Source organism: Colias eurytheme, chromosome 12, assembly GCF_061535395.1.
Source record: "Colias eurytheme isolate Ceu_HAF_F1 chromosome 12, ilColEury1 Martin Lab GWU primary, whole genome shotgun sequence".
In the NCBI taxonomy this organism is placed as follows: Eukaryota; Metazoa; Arthropoda; class Insecta; order Lepidoptera; family Pieridae; genus Colias; species Colias eurytheme.
The window spans coordinates 713,678-730,493 of NC_142991.1; the positions used below are offsets into that span (position 1 = coordinate 713,678).

The 16,816-nt window shown below is 32.8% G+C and overlaps 2 protein-coding genes and 1 long non-coding RNA gene across 3 annotated transcripts in view; 1 reads left to right on the forward strand and 2 right to left on the reverse strand.

Annotated features, from left to right (window-relative positions):
* LOC149903740 (uncharacterized) overlaps positions 1-16,816 on the reverse strand; it is a 336,421-nt gene that overhangs the window by 54,239 nt on the left and 265,366 nt on the right. The gene's annotated exons all lie outside the window — the stretch shown is intronic.
* On the forward strand, positions 584-7,024 carry Cc2d2a (Coiled-coil and C2 domain containing 2A). Its single transcript, XM_090107688.1, has 11 exons — positions 584-969; positions 1,549-3,372; positions 3,456-3,637; positions 3,786-3,906; positions 4,237-4,399; positions 4,481-5,050; positions 5,261-5,572; positions 6,018-6,095; positions 6,274-6,431; positions 6,557-6,674; positions 6,827-7,024. The coding sequence occupies exons 1-11, from the start codon at positions 584-586 to the stop codon at positions 7,010-7,012; spliced, it is 4,098 nt and encodes a 1,365-aa protein (XP_089963814.1). The 3' UTR covers positions 7,013-7,024.
* Aps (diphosphoinositol polyphosphate phosphohydrolase 1 Aps) lies at positions 7,077-16,719 on the reverse strand. The gene is made up of 3 exons (XM_090107689.1): positions 16,278-16,719; positions 16,054-16,209; positions 7,077-9,354 (listed from the first exon to the last, which is right to left on the reverse strand). The coding sequence occupies exons 1-3, from the start codon at positions 16,374-16,376 to the stop codon at positions 9,145-9,147; spliced, it is 465 nt and encodes a 154-aa protein (XP_089963815.1). The 5' UTR covers positions 16,377-16,719; the 3' UTR covers positions 7,077-9,144.

Here is a 16,816-nt window from a genome sequence, read left to right on the forward strand (position 1 = left end):
GTTCTAAAATGTCAAATGTCATTCACCCCACAGATAATAAAGTAGTGTGTAAAATTCTGTGGTAAAATTTATCAAACAACCTCTAGCTTAGGTAGCCTCGCCTGCATGATGCATCATATGCATACTGTACATGAATATAAGATGAATATTATTTAAATCAAATTTAAATGATTAAATTAAACTGTAATTACGATTTACATTCACAGTAAATGTTCTATTCTTTTAAAATTCTGACTAGATATCTCTACCGACTACTTCTATCATTAAATAATGAAAAATATATGGGCGAAACAGCAAACAGAAAACAAAATTTTGTAATTGTAATTTGAATTTTAAAAAGATTACTTAGACGGAACTTCTGTGAATATAGATACATTCTTATATACATTTTATTGATAGCTGCCTGTGATAGCTGCGATAAAATCACAGGATAAAACAATTATACTCTTTGGGATAAAATAAAGAATCGATATGGTTGCCACGACAACGCAGTCATGTTTTTGAACAAATACGTGCATGTGCACTTTCAATCGGGTTGAATAAAAAGCCTCTAGTTTATATTTTTATTTATTAAAGAGCAAAAATGTCTGAAGATATTGAATTACATTCTTATGGTAAAAAAGTAGAGAGCGACTCGGAAGAATATTATGAAATTGATCAAGCAAAGCTTGAAACAGCAGTTTCGTATATAAACAAGCTTAGTCCTGGAACAGAAATTAATTTCTTTACTCATCATGATGCCAATGTCTTAAAAAATAAAACTAGAACAAAAAAGAAAAGGAATAAGAAGAAGGAGAGTCAAAGCAGAAGTGTAATGGATATAATAAATTCTAGAATAGAGTTAGGTGAACCACCTATTTTAAAAAATGTTATAAACATTGAGAAGAATGAGCAAATTCCCAGTTTTTTAGAAAGAAATATTAGTTTTGAAAAAATATTTCAAGTCAACAAACCTCGTGCAAACAAAGAGTAAGGAAATTGTAGTTTTTTTTCTTTCTTGATGGTACACAAGCTGCGCCCTGCGGTTTCACCAGCGTGGTTCCGCTCCTGTTGGTCTTAGCGTGATTATATAATATAAATATAGCATATAGCGTGCTATAACTTTCCTCGATAAATGGGCAATCTAACACCGAAAGAATTTTTCAGATCGGACCAGTAGTTCCTGAGATTAGCGCGTTCAAACAAACAAACTCTTCAGTTTTATAATATAGAGTAGTACTAGATTAGTACCACAATGTGGCACGATTTACACTTCATTGGAATATTATTATATCTATAATGAAACAATTTTTAATTTTTTCTTTACTTGTATAACAAGTAAAATTCCCATTTTAATTAAATATGTATAAAACAAGCGGGAAAATAACTTCACATTCGCTCCTTCGCAAAGAAGCTTCGTGATCAGTTTTCTGAGGCTCGCCGAGCTGTTTCATTCTTTTATCAAATCCATTTGAGATCGTTCATAGGGCCCTTTTAAAGTTTATATTATTCTTTTACTCTAACTCACCTAGAGGCTAGACATATACCTACTTAATTTCTTGCTTTTAGACTGGACCACTTGAAACGAGTGAAATTAAATCCGAATTTTCCTAATATTGAAAAAGGTTTAAACGAGCCTCATATCCCAGTACAGATTCAATATGTGGAACCCCACATGTTCAAAAGTTTTGTTTTTGATAGCTACAGAGATGATGCAAATAAAACAGCTAAGTTTTTGGATATTTCTTTCAAAAATATTTATTTTACACATCATCACGAATTTTCATTGGAAAAAATACTAACGATACAGTTACAAGAATATTATAAGAAATATACCGATATGCAGATATCTATGGGAAAAGTAACCCGGTCTATCGAGGTGAATAGAAAAACGAGGGAAAACCTACTTGAAAAATTCATTTCTATCACGCCAAGTAAGAAAAATGAGGTAAGGTTTGATTCAACGATAAGAAAATATACGGAAGCATTACTAAAAAATAAGGATCAATATTTATGTATTTTAAAAGAAAAGAGAGAACTTGCTAATATAATAGCATCAATATGGACGGATATAAGCAATGTTAGACACAAAATTGGTACTGCTGAAACATCTATAGAAGTAGAAGTTATAAATTCATCGTGGACCGATGATGCTTTTTCAAAGGAATGGAATAGTATTTTCGAAATTGAATATTCGGATATGCTTCTTAAATATGAATTTGAATATGTTTCTAAATATTTAGAATACAAAGAAGTTAAGAAGAATAACGACGAAGCTAAACGTAATATTGCAAAACCAAAACTAAATATAAATGCAGAGGATATAAAGAATGAAGTAACTCAAGTGGTTGATTTTGTTTTAAATCGAAATGAAATTGATATTAAATTAGGACAAAATAGAAAAATTTCCAAAGCAATTTCACGAAATAAATATCATAGCTACAATAAAACTATTTATTTTAAAATATATGTAGATGATGTATTTGTGTGTGAATCAGAACGTGTTGATGTTGAAAACTTAACGAAAATAGATTACAATGATTTTCTTACACTGCAAATTCTTGAAAATAACAAAGTTATTTCTATTATTCTATGTGAAAATGATTCAGATTTGTTATACTATAGTATTAAGATAAATGAAATTCGTAGGTCGTCTATAAGCACAGAGTTTAATGAAAGGACTTTTATTTGTGATCAAATAATTAAGCCAACTATGGATAGCGTAGGCAGTGGTTTAAGTATTAAAGAGATTGCAAGTTTTTATAAAATTAGGCTTAAAAGTAGCAGCTTAATCAAAGGAAAGTTGTATACAAAATGCAACGTTGTGTTAAACATTGGTTGGAATGATAAACTGAGCGAAAATCAAAACGAAACAATAAAGACTTTTATTAATATAGAACAACAAATAAAACGCATGATGCATAAAAGTGATGGTCGGAATTTAAGTACGTTGCTAGAAATCATAAATAATATTTATGATTATGATATTGAAGATCAAAGTATAATAGATGCTTTAAGAGATATGTGCAAAAGTGTTACTAAACATGACGATACTTCGTTCGTCGATGAAAGCGCTGATAATGTTCGTTTCAAATTATTGAGTTTAAGAAATAACGGAGGGTTTTCAGGTGTAGCAAATAAGTCTATACCACTCTTTCAAACTCAAATTACCACGGAGCACCTAAATTGCTTGCAAAAAAGCGAAGAAAAAGATTTTGATGTAGAATATTTTGAAAGTAAACGGGTTGATATGGATCCCATAGATTTGCAGAGGTATATGGGAATGCGATTCGTTGATAAGTTAAATAAAAAAATTACTACAGAATTGAATGAACGATTATTGAGGAAAACACACAAAGATGTTGTTATGGATTTCAAGGATTTGAGCCTGAGGTGAGTAGATATTTTAAAGATTATAGATGATAGATATTTATCGTTCAGTGAAATGGTTGAGCTTTACGAGATTTTTATTTCAGAAGTATATTCGCAAATAAACAAAGTATAAACCTAGATCAATCTTCAAGTGTGATGAGAAAACAATTAATAGAAGAAGGTATAGCGAATGAACAAGAAATACACATCACCGTATTACGAGCATTGAATTTATTCGATCGTAGAGTTGAAGAGGAAAGTGACACTGAATTTGAAGATATTGCAGGTAAGCTGTATTTATAGGCTCCTGAACCAAACATTAAGGAAATTATTGAATTTTAAGTCGCTCATTATTTCTTATGAAATTAAAATGCATCTAAAACAGTAGATAATATTCAAAACGCATGTAAAAGTTAATAAACGCATGCTTCCAGGGTATCGAATGCGTCGGCTAAGACCATTTATTAGAATAAGCTACCACGGCGAGACCGTTCAGAGTCCCTTGGCAGTCGGAAGTCATCCCACATGGAATTACACGGCGAAAATAAAAACTAAGTGAGTAAAAAACGAACAATACCAATATGATACGCTTTAGTATTATTTTCCAATAATTTAGGGCAAGTAGATCCGGAGATGGATAAAAATGTGGTGTGCTATTTTTATCTGCAATGCAATTGGTTGGAAACGGATAGATGTATTTTTTATGCAATATGACGATTAAAAAGTATCTTAGTAATTTTAAAATTAATGTTTGAGGGTAGTATTTTAATTTTGCAGGACTTTTTCTGAAAATTTAAAGCTGAACAAATAATTTTATTTTTTATATTTGACACTTCTGTGTCTTCTGTTCACTTCTTCTATTATCCTATAGCTTTCTATTTTCAGATTGGATCCTTTGTCATCTATACATATAAACATTTATGACGAACATAAAGTGAATATCACGCAAGATTCGGATGCCTCGAGTCAATCTTATCGGTATAGATGTTACAATAAATGGCTGGGAACCGTTGCAATTCCAATGAACACAGTTATTAATATGGGCACTGTAAGTTAATTATTTCGATGTAACTACAATATGATAAAATGAAAATTTTAAAGTGTCGCACGTATTCTATCTTTTTTTTAGCTCTACGGAACTTTTAAAGTTACAACGCCGCCATTTATTTTTGGCTATGAAACAAACACAGCGGAGTCGACGTCAATCATACCAGAAATAATGCGATTAATGAGAAAGGACACTGCTTTCATCACTTTACGTGTAACTACAAGTTTATCACGTTTGGGAGGATGTGTATTTTACAATCAGCCAACGGAAACCGATGATCCCATTATTCAGCATTTGAATAGTTTCATAACGGATTATTTGGTTGATTTCCCGGCGAGAAATATTACGTTGACTTACATAGATAGTACAGGGACAAACAGACCCGTTACTGAATTTATACAGCCTTTACCCCTACCTGATATATTTGTAAAGAATGCAAAAAGAACAGAATCGGCGTCGAAAAGTTCAAAAAGCTCCTCGTCCAGTCGTAAAAAGAGTACAGATAAAACAAATGTAAGAGAGGAAAGCGTTTTTGAAATAGAAAAGCCCGATGTTTCTATTTCACAATTAATCGACGTGGCGGTGCGTTACGTGTCTTTGATACCAACGTATGAATTGGTCGAACCTCATGCTGTGACGTTGAAGGGGATTGTAAGTAAACACACTTCTTTAGACGACTTTTAAATTGTTTGAAGTGTGGTACATTTATATTCAAACCACTGGAATTTTGTTTCGAGATTAGTTATATTTCAAGTTTGATTTTTATAAATTAGTTTGTAAATTCACTATCATAAATAAATACTATTTCGATTTTTTTACATCACTCCTATTCTTTAAAATTTAATATAATATTATTTTCAGGAATTATTAAAAGTTCAATACGGATCGCCTCTTGATCACACTTTATTACTAGCCAGTTATTTTGTGCATTTAGGCATCAGATGCTGGGTTGTTGTAGGACATGGTTTACCAAGAGGTTTAAGCAGTTATGTTCTGGTCAAATACCAAAGCAACAGAATTATGACGGTTAATGATCCAGAGAGCAAAGGATTCTTTAGCAAGGAAGATATTGATAAGGTGGTCGTATTTGATGCTGTTAGTGGCGAGAAGCACGATGTTAGAGATGTAGGATGTCCATTGAAAACTGTAAGCTACGTGTTTAATGGAGAAAATGTAAGTAGTATTTTTTTAAGCTATTGCATAGCTTCTATCGTGGGCCTTGAGCGCGGGGACCGAATCGAGAAATTCCGTAACGAAAAAACCTCACGCTCCCCACTACAACGGGCACGGAGGTGTGGCTTGAAGGCATGCTATGCAATAGCTTTACCGCGGCAGTCCCCGAGTGCCACACGTCTTTTTAATATGGAAACGTTACGTTTAGTTGTTTATAAGCAAATACGTTACCAGCTAGACGGTGCACCAAAAATATTTGTTTTGATTAAATAAAATCTATTGCTGTACGATTAGGGTTGCTTTTTCCTTATAAGCGGAAGCTAAGCAATAGACCGCTTTCGGTGTTGAGAGACCTCTCGCTCGGACCACATTCAGTTCTAACGCGCTTGCTATCTTTGTCGCACGTATGACATGTCATGTTTCTAGATAATGTTTTTCTTTTCAGATATGGGTGAATGTGCAATCTACACAGGATTGTGAAAGCTTGTCGTTTGATTTTACAAAATCATTGAACTGGCAATCAGTAAGTTTACGTTATATTAATAACTAATAGAATGTTTAGGTTTAAAAAAAAGACGATCGCGACATAAAAGTTTGTCGGTAAGCCAATTATTAATGTCGAATTAATCACTATACTTATAGTGAAAAATATTAAAAAGAAAATAAATTTAATAACTGCTACTAAGTGACGTTTATTTTAGGTTTTCGATAGTGCTGTGTTGGTGATGCCACAACCCCCTATCACTTCCAACATCTACAGTTTACCAGGAGACGTGGAAAATTTGAGAAATAATTTGGAAGCTAAAATTAAAACAAAAGTACAAAAATGGCGGTGGAATATTAGAACAATATGGAATAGGTGAACGATTTTTTTTTACAATTTTTATTTTAAATTATTTTCGTTTATGTCTATGGTTTCATTCGAGACTTTTCTATTAATAATAAGAAATAGTTTCTTACAATTAAATTTTTTAACCGTTTTAGATACTTGAGTAATTTATTACGGGAATCTTTACCATATTGGGAGTATTGGACTTTTAATCCAGATTCTGAAAAGCCTACTTTAGGGCATAGACTGAGACAGTTGATGGTAACATATAAGGTATCGTAATTCGTAAGGTTTTTCTGCTCACAGCATTTTTTTAATGAATAATGATAAAAAATGTAAACATTGCTTTGTGTAAATATTACTAGCACATACTATTTATTAATTTAACTACATGGATGAATGTTACAAGGAATGAATTGTTTCAGATATTTGGTTTCCCGTTAAACATGCAATATCTTAACGCCAAATCTGTGGTATCCAGAGTAAAATCTACGATGGTTCATATGAGCGACGACCCTAAGGTAGAGTTCGGTTTGGCGGTCGAAGTGTACGCTTACCCTAATAACGTTTTAAGTGTTTGGGTGTTTATCGCGAGTATGACTAGAATATAGTTTCAAAATAAATTGTCTTTTATTTAAGACCATAACGTAAGGGAATTAACAAAAACGCTTATCAGAAGAGCAATATAAAATTTATTATTAAACTCATCGGGAATCTTAAACGAATTAATTTAATTTAAATAAAAAATAGAGATTGTATGTCTTTTCGTTTTAATGCTAACAGAATAAAATTAACATTTATTTCATTGCTGTATAAAAATATACGTAAAGTAGAAAAAAAGAGATGTTACAATTACGTGTTTCGACTCGCTCGCATGATACCAACTGTCATACCATAGACAACATGCAGTACCGCCTTAGACTATACCCAAGTAATAAAAAAAAAATTAGTTGAATGATCTAAGAATGTGTCATTAATTATTATCAATTCATTAAAATAAACGATTACTATTGAATGACGTAGAGAAAGGTTGATTATCATATTTTATTTCGAATAATAATTCAAAACACATTCATCACAATTTTATTAAAACCTCAGAATATTTTACAAAAATAATTTCTATATCCAGATAGGTACAAATAGCGTTACATTAGGATATAAATTAAGATCTAGCGCTTACAATAAAATGCCCATGACTGGGACAGACTCCATATGACTTAAGGTATTTCATTAAAAAGCTTATTGTTTAATTCATTAAGTGAAGATATAGTTTATTATAGTCTGATAATTATTTTGAAAGCCAATCGAGCATGTCACTAGCGTTACACAATTAAATAAATATGTAGTTATTACTTTAGAGTTTAGATATAAGTTGAGCTCAGTATAGTTGCCGCCAAATAGCTAAAGTTTAAAAGCAAGATGGCGTCGACGGCATTATTTTGACGGGAATCGATATTGCGTTGCTATGGTAACCAATGTTACGAGCCGCCCTCACCCCGGTCGACATAAAATCAGCCATAGCTCAAATTCTAGTTATCTGGCGCCAATTCACGTTATGAAATGTAAATATATGTAGTGTTATTATTTATAATTTTAGTGGTGAACAACTTTTTATCGCATAATTGTTTTCAGGCACTCGTTGCACAGAAGTACCACAAATAAGTGTCACTTGTGCAAAGAATCAATCTTTATTTCATTATTATGAGCCCAAGGAATATCCGACATAGTATTTTTGTCAATAATTACTTTGTCTAATGTTTATAGGACTCCTGTTTTCAATATCATTTCCAAAAAGACCTATTACTTATTTTGTGGTTCTGCTGTACTCAACTATGAACACAATTCAAAATGTGGCTTAGTTTTGGTAGTATTAATTTTAAAAATTGTTAAGTAACCAATGCGTAATTATAATTATCATTAAATAGCACACACAACCGACATTCGTTCCTACGACCAATTCGACTAGCAGATAATTTTAAAACAAAAAACAAAATAACCGCATTGTGGTGTCGAATTTTGCATAAAAAGAAATATAGTTTTATAACGAAGAAAGCATACGTCAATATTTGGTATTTGGTAGTCAACTTCTCGAATTTTAATTTATGCGATATTTCGCGGAACCTCGGAACAACAATAAATCAATTCATGTAAAATTCAAGTATGTATCAAAACACTCAATCGTATCTAAAAGAAAACATTAATTTTGCGTGACATAAAGCAAATCTCAATTAAAATTAAACACACTATGGATTTCTGCCACACACCCATTGACAAGCTGTGAATTCAATCATGAACCAGATATTCTCATAAGAAATAATCTCACTTAAAATAATTAAATAACCGTTGACTAACTTCTATTTTTTAAATCGATAAGTCCAGGGCGTCGTCCACGGCACTGCAGATGTGGCGGCAGTGCTGATGATGGTCAAACGGAACCGTACGGAGGGGGTCTTGTGAAATAATAATTCGCTATATTTTACAGAACTTTGTCATTTATAAATTAACCTCGCAATAGCCGTTCTTTTTGGTAATCGTTTAAGCTGTATGAGGGTAGAAGGCTATTTTATTTCGATCGATGTGTTTCCGTTACACTGAAATAAGTTACAGATTTAGTCAACTACCCTCAAAGCGTAATTTGTATCGACGAAAGCAAAACTGCCGCGTGTGTCAACATCAGCCAACAGGCCGAAAAATGGCCAAATTGGCGCGTAAAGACCCCCAGAGTTCCATCCAGACGTTCCCTTTAGCTATCGTCTGCCTTGGTTTGTTTGGACCTCTTGAGTTGTTGGAGGTAGTGCCGCTGTATGGGCTTGTGCAGCGCGAGCTGGGCCAGCGCGTCGTCGATGGAGAACCACTGTCGCTTGCGGCCCATGAGCCGCGAGTCCTCCCACTCAGCCAGCTCCTGGGTCACGGTCATCACGTATACTTCTGTCCGGTGCTTGTGCTCTCGGTTCTGGAATGCAACGAGTTCAAAGTTAATACACAAAATACATAATGTGATAATTATATTTACTGACCAAATGGAAAGGCTGTTTCCATTAAAATTATAGATTTCTGAGATTTTTGCTAACGGGAAAATTTATTCATCCAGATAAATACGTTAACATAGTGATTGTACGACATATATTTAGTGACATAGTTTTTATTTATTTAGTTATTAAGACTTCTGCATTTCATTTTTTAAAAAGAAAAGAGTCATAAAAACAAACTCTATTTGCAATATTTATAAACATTGTCAGCTAAAACAAACTTGTGTTAATATAAGACGTGATAGTCTAAGATCCCACCGCAGGATCAGTGCGCTCATCGGTTTTTTGCTGAAAACCGAATTTTTATGTATATTTATAATTAGGAAAATATATATCGACTAGGTTGCCAGTCAAAATTTGGCCGCAAGCATGTTTAATTAAAAATTTTCTAATCGATTTTTGGGAAAAAAATTCGTTCACTTGTTTTTTGAATAAAATGTAGTCTACATCACGTCAAATGATATAAAAATTCTAAAAAATCACGGTTGCCGCTTTTCACCTGGCCGCAACATCTTGGCAGCCTGGTGCAAACAGGTATGATTTCGATTTATTTTTACGTTCATAACGCACATTTATGAATCATATATCAAATTAAAGCTAATTTTTTTCTATTTATTATCATATATGGTTGCCTAATTAAATCCCGCCGCAAATAAGGGTTGCTGGCTTTTAAAAATTATAAATATAGGATTAGTGCGTTCATCGTTTTTTGCTGAAAACCGAATTTTTATGTATATTTATAATTAGGAGAATATATATCGACTAGGATGCCAGTCAAAATTTGGCCGCAAGCATGTTTAATTAAAATTTTTCTAATCGGTTTTTGGGAAAAAAAAATCGTTCACTTGTTTTTTGAATAAAATGTAGTCTAAATCACGTCAAATGATATAAAAATTCTAAAAAATCACGGTTGCCGCTTTTCACCTGACCGCAACATCTTGGCAGCCTGGTGCAAACAGGTATGATTTCGATTCATTTTTACGTTCATAACGCACATTTATGAATCATATATCAAATTAAAGCTAATTTTTTTCTATTTATGATCATATACGGTTGCCTAATTAAATCCGGCCGCAAATAAGGGTTGCCGGCTGTTAAAGATGTTGAATATTTAAGGTTGAGTGTAAACATGCTTGCGGCCAAATTTTGACTGGAAACCTAGTCGATATATATTCTCCTAATTATAAATACATATAGTTACATAAAAATTTGGTTTTCAGCAAAAAACCGATGAATGCACTAATCCTATAATTATAATTTTTAAAAGCCAGCAACCCTTATTTGCGGCGGGATTTAATTAGGCAACCATATATGATAATAAATAGAAAAAAATTAGCTTTAATTTGATATATGATTCATAAATGTGCGTTATGAACGTAAAAATAAATCGAAATCATACCTGTTTGCACCAGGCTGCCAAGATGTTGCGGCCAGGTGAAAAGCGGCAACCGTGATTTTTTAGAATTTTTATATCATTTGACGTGATGTAGACTACATTTTATTCAAAAAACAAGTGAACGAATTTTTTTCCCAAAAATCGATTAGAAAAATTTTAATTAAACATGCTTGCGGCCAAATTTTGACTGGCAACCTAGTCGATATATATTCTCCTAATTATAAATATACATAAAAATTCGGTTTTCAGCAAAAAACCGATGAACGCACTGATCCTGCAGCCGGATCTCGTACTATGACTACCTGTAACTTACTATCTAAACAAATAAGAGTATCGTGTTAGTAAGTAGGTAATTAGAAAGCCAAGAAATACCTGCGATTACATACTTATATTAGATTATTTATCCGACAGCTAAGAGGATTTGGTCACTAGAACGATAAAGCCTAGATTATTGAGTATAAAAATTCATTTTAACTAGGCTAAAGAAGCCTTCTTATGGATTCGCTAAGGTTCTTATCATACACACGAGACGAGACGGTAAAGTAAAAACGTTAATCGATTTTTAGAGGAAATACGATAAACCCTTTTTTAAAACACGAATTTTTTTTTAATGAACAAAATAAACTACATCAAATTGTCGTTATGATTAATGAATCTCGGAACAAATATGAAAAATGCATAGTAAAACTTGGCCACTAGTTGTTCAATTCTGATTGTGGGTTAACTAAATATAAAGTTCAAGGACTCTGCATGTGGGTTTGCAGCTAATCACAGCTGGCGACACGAAGTCTGGTTATATGCATCTATTCATTATAAACTTTATCGTTTTTCCAATCTTTGCAATGAAGGAATTGATCATTTCTATTTTTAAAGCCTTTTTTCATATTAATATGTATGTATTTTATGATATTTTTCGCGATCAAGTGAGTTTATATGGATATTTATGTAGGTACCCACAAATGTTACTGAAATAACAGAGTATCTAAATTCGCAAGAGATGTTTCAGAACACTATTGTACTTCTATATAACTCGCAGAGAAAATGAAAACGTGGATACACGAGCGTATAAAATGGACACAAAAGCTAAGCATTTTTTACGTAGTAACATTTTTGTTACAACTCCAACGAAGTAGGCACATCTATCAATTAGCGCAGTCCAATTATTCACAAATACCATAGTGCCCCTTGCACACAGCAACAAGGAAAAGCTGAGGATAATGCCATAAGCTCGTAAGCTCGAAATAGATTTCCAAGTAATATATCGAATAATCCGTGGCCAGTGACGTATACGAATTGGCGTATTCAATGATTTATCCGATCGGCGGTGCAAAAATAACTGAAACGTCTATAACAATGTTGCAAACTTTTTGGTGCGTTTGCTACGGGTTCTTGATTGCAAATAACAGGCATGTTAGAGCCAGACAACTCTACTAAACGCCTTCCAAGTTTGGTCCACAAGACAGCAGATCACTTGGCGGTTTTCTCTCTTCTACGGTCTACCATTTGTATAATCAATACAGGTATAGAATATACCTGTATTCTCTCTGTTAGCTACATAAGCCTTCTATATGTGTAAGATGATTTGGTAATTCAAACCCGTACATTTGAAAGTCTTCCCTTCCGCAAAAAAGTTTTGACCACAACTAAATCTATGACAAAATCTGATGTTACTGTTAAAGTCTTTGAAATGTCGGGATAGTCAGACTCAAGTCAGTTCATTTTGAGTTACTTTTGTAATATCGCATAACCGTAGGAGAAACTTATACATCTTTCTATTGTGTTGGCAATGCTCACTGAAAGTTTGTGAAGTTGTTGGAATGTTCATTCTTTGTTTAATCTCGCACGACTGCTGAACCGACCTTTTCCAGTTTCAGAGTTAATAAAGTGGAATGTCCTATGCTATTTAATATTAATAACACAAAAGTTTGTAAGAGTAGTATGTACGTTTGTTAATCTTTCACGCGAAAACCACCTAACCGCTAACGGATTTTGGTGATACTTTCAGCTTATATACCGGAATGATTACTATAGAAACAGACGTTCATGGTATAATTATGTAGTCGAAACTACTTAAGTGATTTTGTTTTCAGAGGAGAACATAGCAAAATTTCCTGCATATAAAAACAAGTAAGGTTTGCACGAAGTATGGATAGTATCATTTAACCACAAGAATTTGATATCACAATCTATTAACTTAATTGTAATTAGATGCCATTATTTCTGTGTCACTTATCTGGCTATTACCTACTCTGTGATAAAAATAGGATCCATTCATAAAGTAGATAGTTCAGGAAAATATTCTGCGACCTTGATCCAAGGGCAAAGGTAATTGTTCAGTCATAATATGTCATTTTGTGGTTGAATAAATTGAAATTTATAATCACTATCCAATAATCTTCTTTCATTTCCTCTCTCGCCAGGTTGCCTGGTAGAGATTGCTGTTTAGCAATAAGGCCGCCTTTTGTGCAAATTAAGCTTTTGTAATACCATTTCTTTTTGCATACTATTGTTTTCTCATATTTTGTACAATAAAGAATTATAATTTGGAAAATCCAAAAGTGCACGCCTCATAATTTTTTTTAATAATTATTTATTAATTATTATTTTTGTTTATTTAATAACAATTAAACCACATCGAATCAGACCCTGAAAAATGAAAGGGTTCTATTCCTGAGCATACTCGAGCGTAAGAGAAAAAAAAAGACTCGATTAGTAAAGTATTTCGGTCGCTATCGTGTTAACAAGAAAATCCTCCGCACATACAGACACACGGACGTCCAAGACAGAACTTTTTTAAACTGTTTTTTAACTAGTTTAAATAACAAAAATGACCTCAAAAATATCATGAATGTTAAAAATAGTGTTTTTTCTTAATATGTGTGTGTATGTATTATCTTACAAGTGCAATGTATGATACATAAAGACATTTTAAGTTTGAAAAATCAGATGTTTTGCGCGAAGTGACAGTAGTACCCACCTCAACGCTTCGCTTATGAGGCGTGCAATAAAATAAATAAATAACAATTTAAAATTGTTTGTTTCCATTTTCGTAAGAGCAATAAAACTATATGATATGTAATTTATTTAATACTCTCATAGGTAATGGTAATATTTTAACATGTAGTATCTAAGACAGTAATATGGGCTATATGATATGATATGAACTTGTGTGCTGAAGGAGCAATTGAATAAGATTTTTGTTATAAGTAGCTGTGTTTTGTTATGGTTTTAGGCAGTTCGCTCAGCTCCTATTGGTCTTAGAGTAATGATATACAGCCTATAGCCATCCTCGATAAATGGACTATCTAACAGTGTAATAATTTTCAAATCGTGGTTCTTTAGATTAGCGCGTTCAAGCAAACAAACTGTTTAGATTTATAATATTTGTATAGATTGTTATTAAATCAATAAATATGTATTGATCTAAATTAATTTGTAAATCTGTTGAGTTCTTTTGTATCCGTAACACAAGTAAATAACTTAATAATGTTGAAGTATCAATGACATTTTAGTCAGCCATGGTGAAAGATGTTAAAAAAAATAATTAACTTTCTCAATTACTCTTAATCCATATTAATAGTTATTGTTTAATAAATAATATTATATCTATACTTATAATAAATCTGTAGAGAGGCCAATTCTGTACATGAAATATATTTAAAAAAAAACTATGAAGGGGTGATAAGGGATCGCTACTGATGCCAAAAATGCAATCAGTAAAATTTTTGTCTGTCTGTCTGTCTGTCTGTCTGTCTGTCTGTCTGTATATTCGTTATAGAAACAAAAACTACACGACGGATTTTAACCAAATTTGGCACAATTATTCTTCATACTCCTGGGCAGGTTATAGTAAAAGAATCATGTAAATCGGTGTAGAAACACCAAAGTTATACATGAAATACGCTATAAGTCATCGCGCGTGAATACAGAATCATGCCATAAGGATTATTTTTGTGTATCAGTTGCCGCGTTCGACGCGCTTCGCGGCGGGAGCTATAAAAAGGCGGCGGGTCTGCACCCGTTTCGCGTTGTCATGGCATCACGTGTGAACGGCTGAACCGATTTCGATAATTCTTTTCTATTATATTCCTTGAAGTACGAGGATGGTTTTTATGTAGAGAAAACGTAAATATGTACCACGGGCGAAGCCGGGGCGGACCGCTAGTTACAAATAAAATACATCAATTTTATAGTAATACAAGCAAATCAGGTTTCAATAGCTACAAACGAGTCACATGTAACAGGTATTTAACAATGCCAATTCTGTCGGAAACTTGGCTCAGATGAAACTTTTGATGATGAGAGTAGTTCAATGTTCTATTGCACAACAACACATAACTATAATGTGTAAAACTATATATTGTTGAAAATAACTATTGTGAATAATATACAACAGTATATTATGGAATTGTTTTCTTTTATATGTAATATTTTGTCAACTTTTAACCATAGACTGTAGAAAAACACTATGCTGTTTGTGTGACAAAGGTATCGTTTTTATTATTATTAGTATCTGTTGTAGTTTAAAAGTATAAAAATGATGTTATTTAAGAATACAATTTAATCCAAACAACAATTAAATGTCCTACTTTTAATAATTTTATTGTCAATGGAAAAAATTTAAATGAATGAATGGTTTGCTTGATAATAATAGTATATCTGTGCAGATGGAGAATAAATACAATAATAATGATAAAATTATTATTTTCAATAGTGGGATGCTTAATTTTAATTTAAATAACAGCATCGATTAATCGCCACATGAGTATAGCAGAATATGATCTCATATACACGTCTTACATAGACCAAATTTCCTATATTATGCAGAATATAAACTTATATTGAATATGATGTTGTATTTTCTTAGTGTCCAATAACATTATAAACTATCTCATGAGTTCTTTTCACTAGTAAAAACATATTGAATTACAAAACCATTATTATTTAAATATATTCTGTCACTCATATTTTGTTTATTTGACACATTTGAAAGTGAAGAGGTCAATGACATTAGACTACATTGTCTTGGTAATATTTTAATTGCTTTCGAATACAAAAGCTGCTGATTCGTGTCCTAATTTCATTTTGATTACTGTTGGTGAAACTAATAATTAATAGCATGGCACAAATGAAAGCGTTCCGTCACCTAATGTTTACGGTTGTTGACATTCGTTTATAATTTTTAGCTAATGTACCACTTGGAGGTTATGTAGTTAGATATTCTTACCTCGAAAACACCAAGACATCGTCCAAGCTTGCCGATAACGCCGGCCTCCTCCAGCACTTCGCGCATCGCGGTCACTGACGGTTCCTCCTCAGGCTCGACGCCGCCGCCGGGCACAATCCAGTTGTCAGGTCGCCGCGAAGATGTCACGAGCAACACCTACGCACATTACACGTTAATACAACGCCATCGCACTCATATTTACATCAATAGAACGCTATAATAACCTCCGTTTCGGCGTCGGATCGTACGCATATACAAGCAGCACGCCGCCTAAACCCCTCATCGTCGTATATCCGTATTGAATTAGGCTTCTCCTTCACCATTTCGAGTATACACGTAAACACGAACTAAATAGACGAGCACTAACGAAAAGCGGACATCAAATAGAAAGAAAATTATAAACCGAACAAAATTTTTAATGATCAACAAACGCCATAACCGAGGTTTCCTAAGATAAACGTATCCATTTTTGACTAATCTATGAGTTACACAATGTACATATAAAATGAAACTATAATAACAATAACACTACAATTAGAGCAATATTTCAGCTATAACTAGCTTTTGATCGCGTATTTCAAGCCCATGTTGTATGGTGCCTGACGTTTTCTCTCTTAGAAAATCGAAATAGGTTTTGGAAAGCAATGAATGAGTTTATCAGCTGACAGCCGGAAATCACTGAAAATTCTTGCCATAGCCGTTGAGTGTTGAATTCGCAGATAAAGAAAATAAATATTATCGCATTTAAATATTTTATAAAATT

Coding starts and splice junctions, on each gene's coding strand:
- Aps (XM_090107689.1), bottom strand. CDS start 16,376: ATGGTGAAGGAGAAGCCTAATTCAATACGGATATACGACGATGAGGGG. Junction 16,210..16,277: donor GATCCGACGCCGAAACGGAG/GTTATTATAGCG, acceptor TAATGTGCGTAG/GTGTTGCTCGTGACATCTTC. Junction 9,355..16,053: donor GATGTCTTGGTGTTTTCGAG/GTAAGAATATCT, acceptor GTTGCATTCCAG/AACCGAGAGCACAAGCACCG.
- Cc2d2a (XM_090107688.1), top strand. CDS start 584: ATGTCTGAAGATATTGAATTACATTCTTATGGTAAAAAAGTAGAGAGC. Junction 970..1,548: donor AAACCTCGTGCAAACAAAGA/GTAAGGAAATTG, acceptor TCTTGCTTTTAG/ACTGGACCACTTGAAACGAG. Junction 3,907..4,236: donor ACGGCGAAAATAAAAACTAA/GTGAGTAAAAAA, acceptor TTCTATTTTCAG/ATTGGATCCTTTGTCATCTA.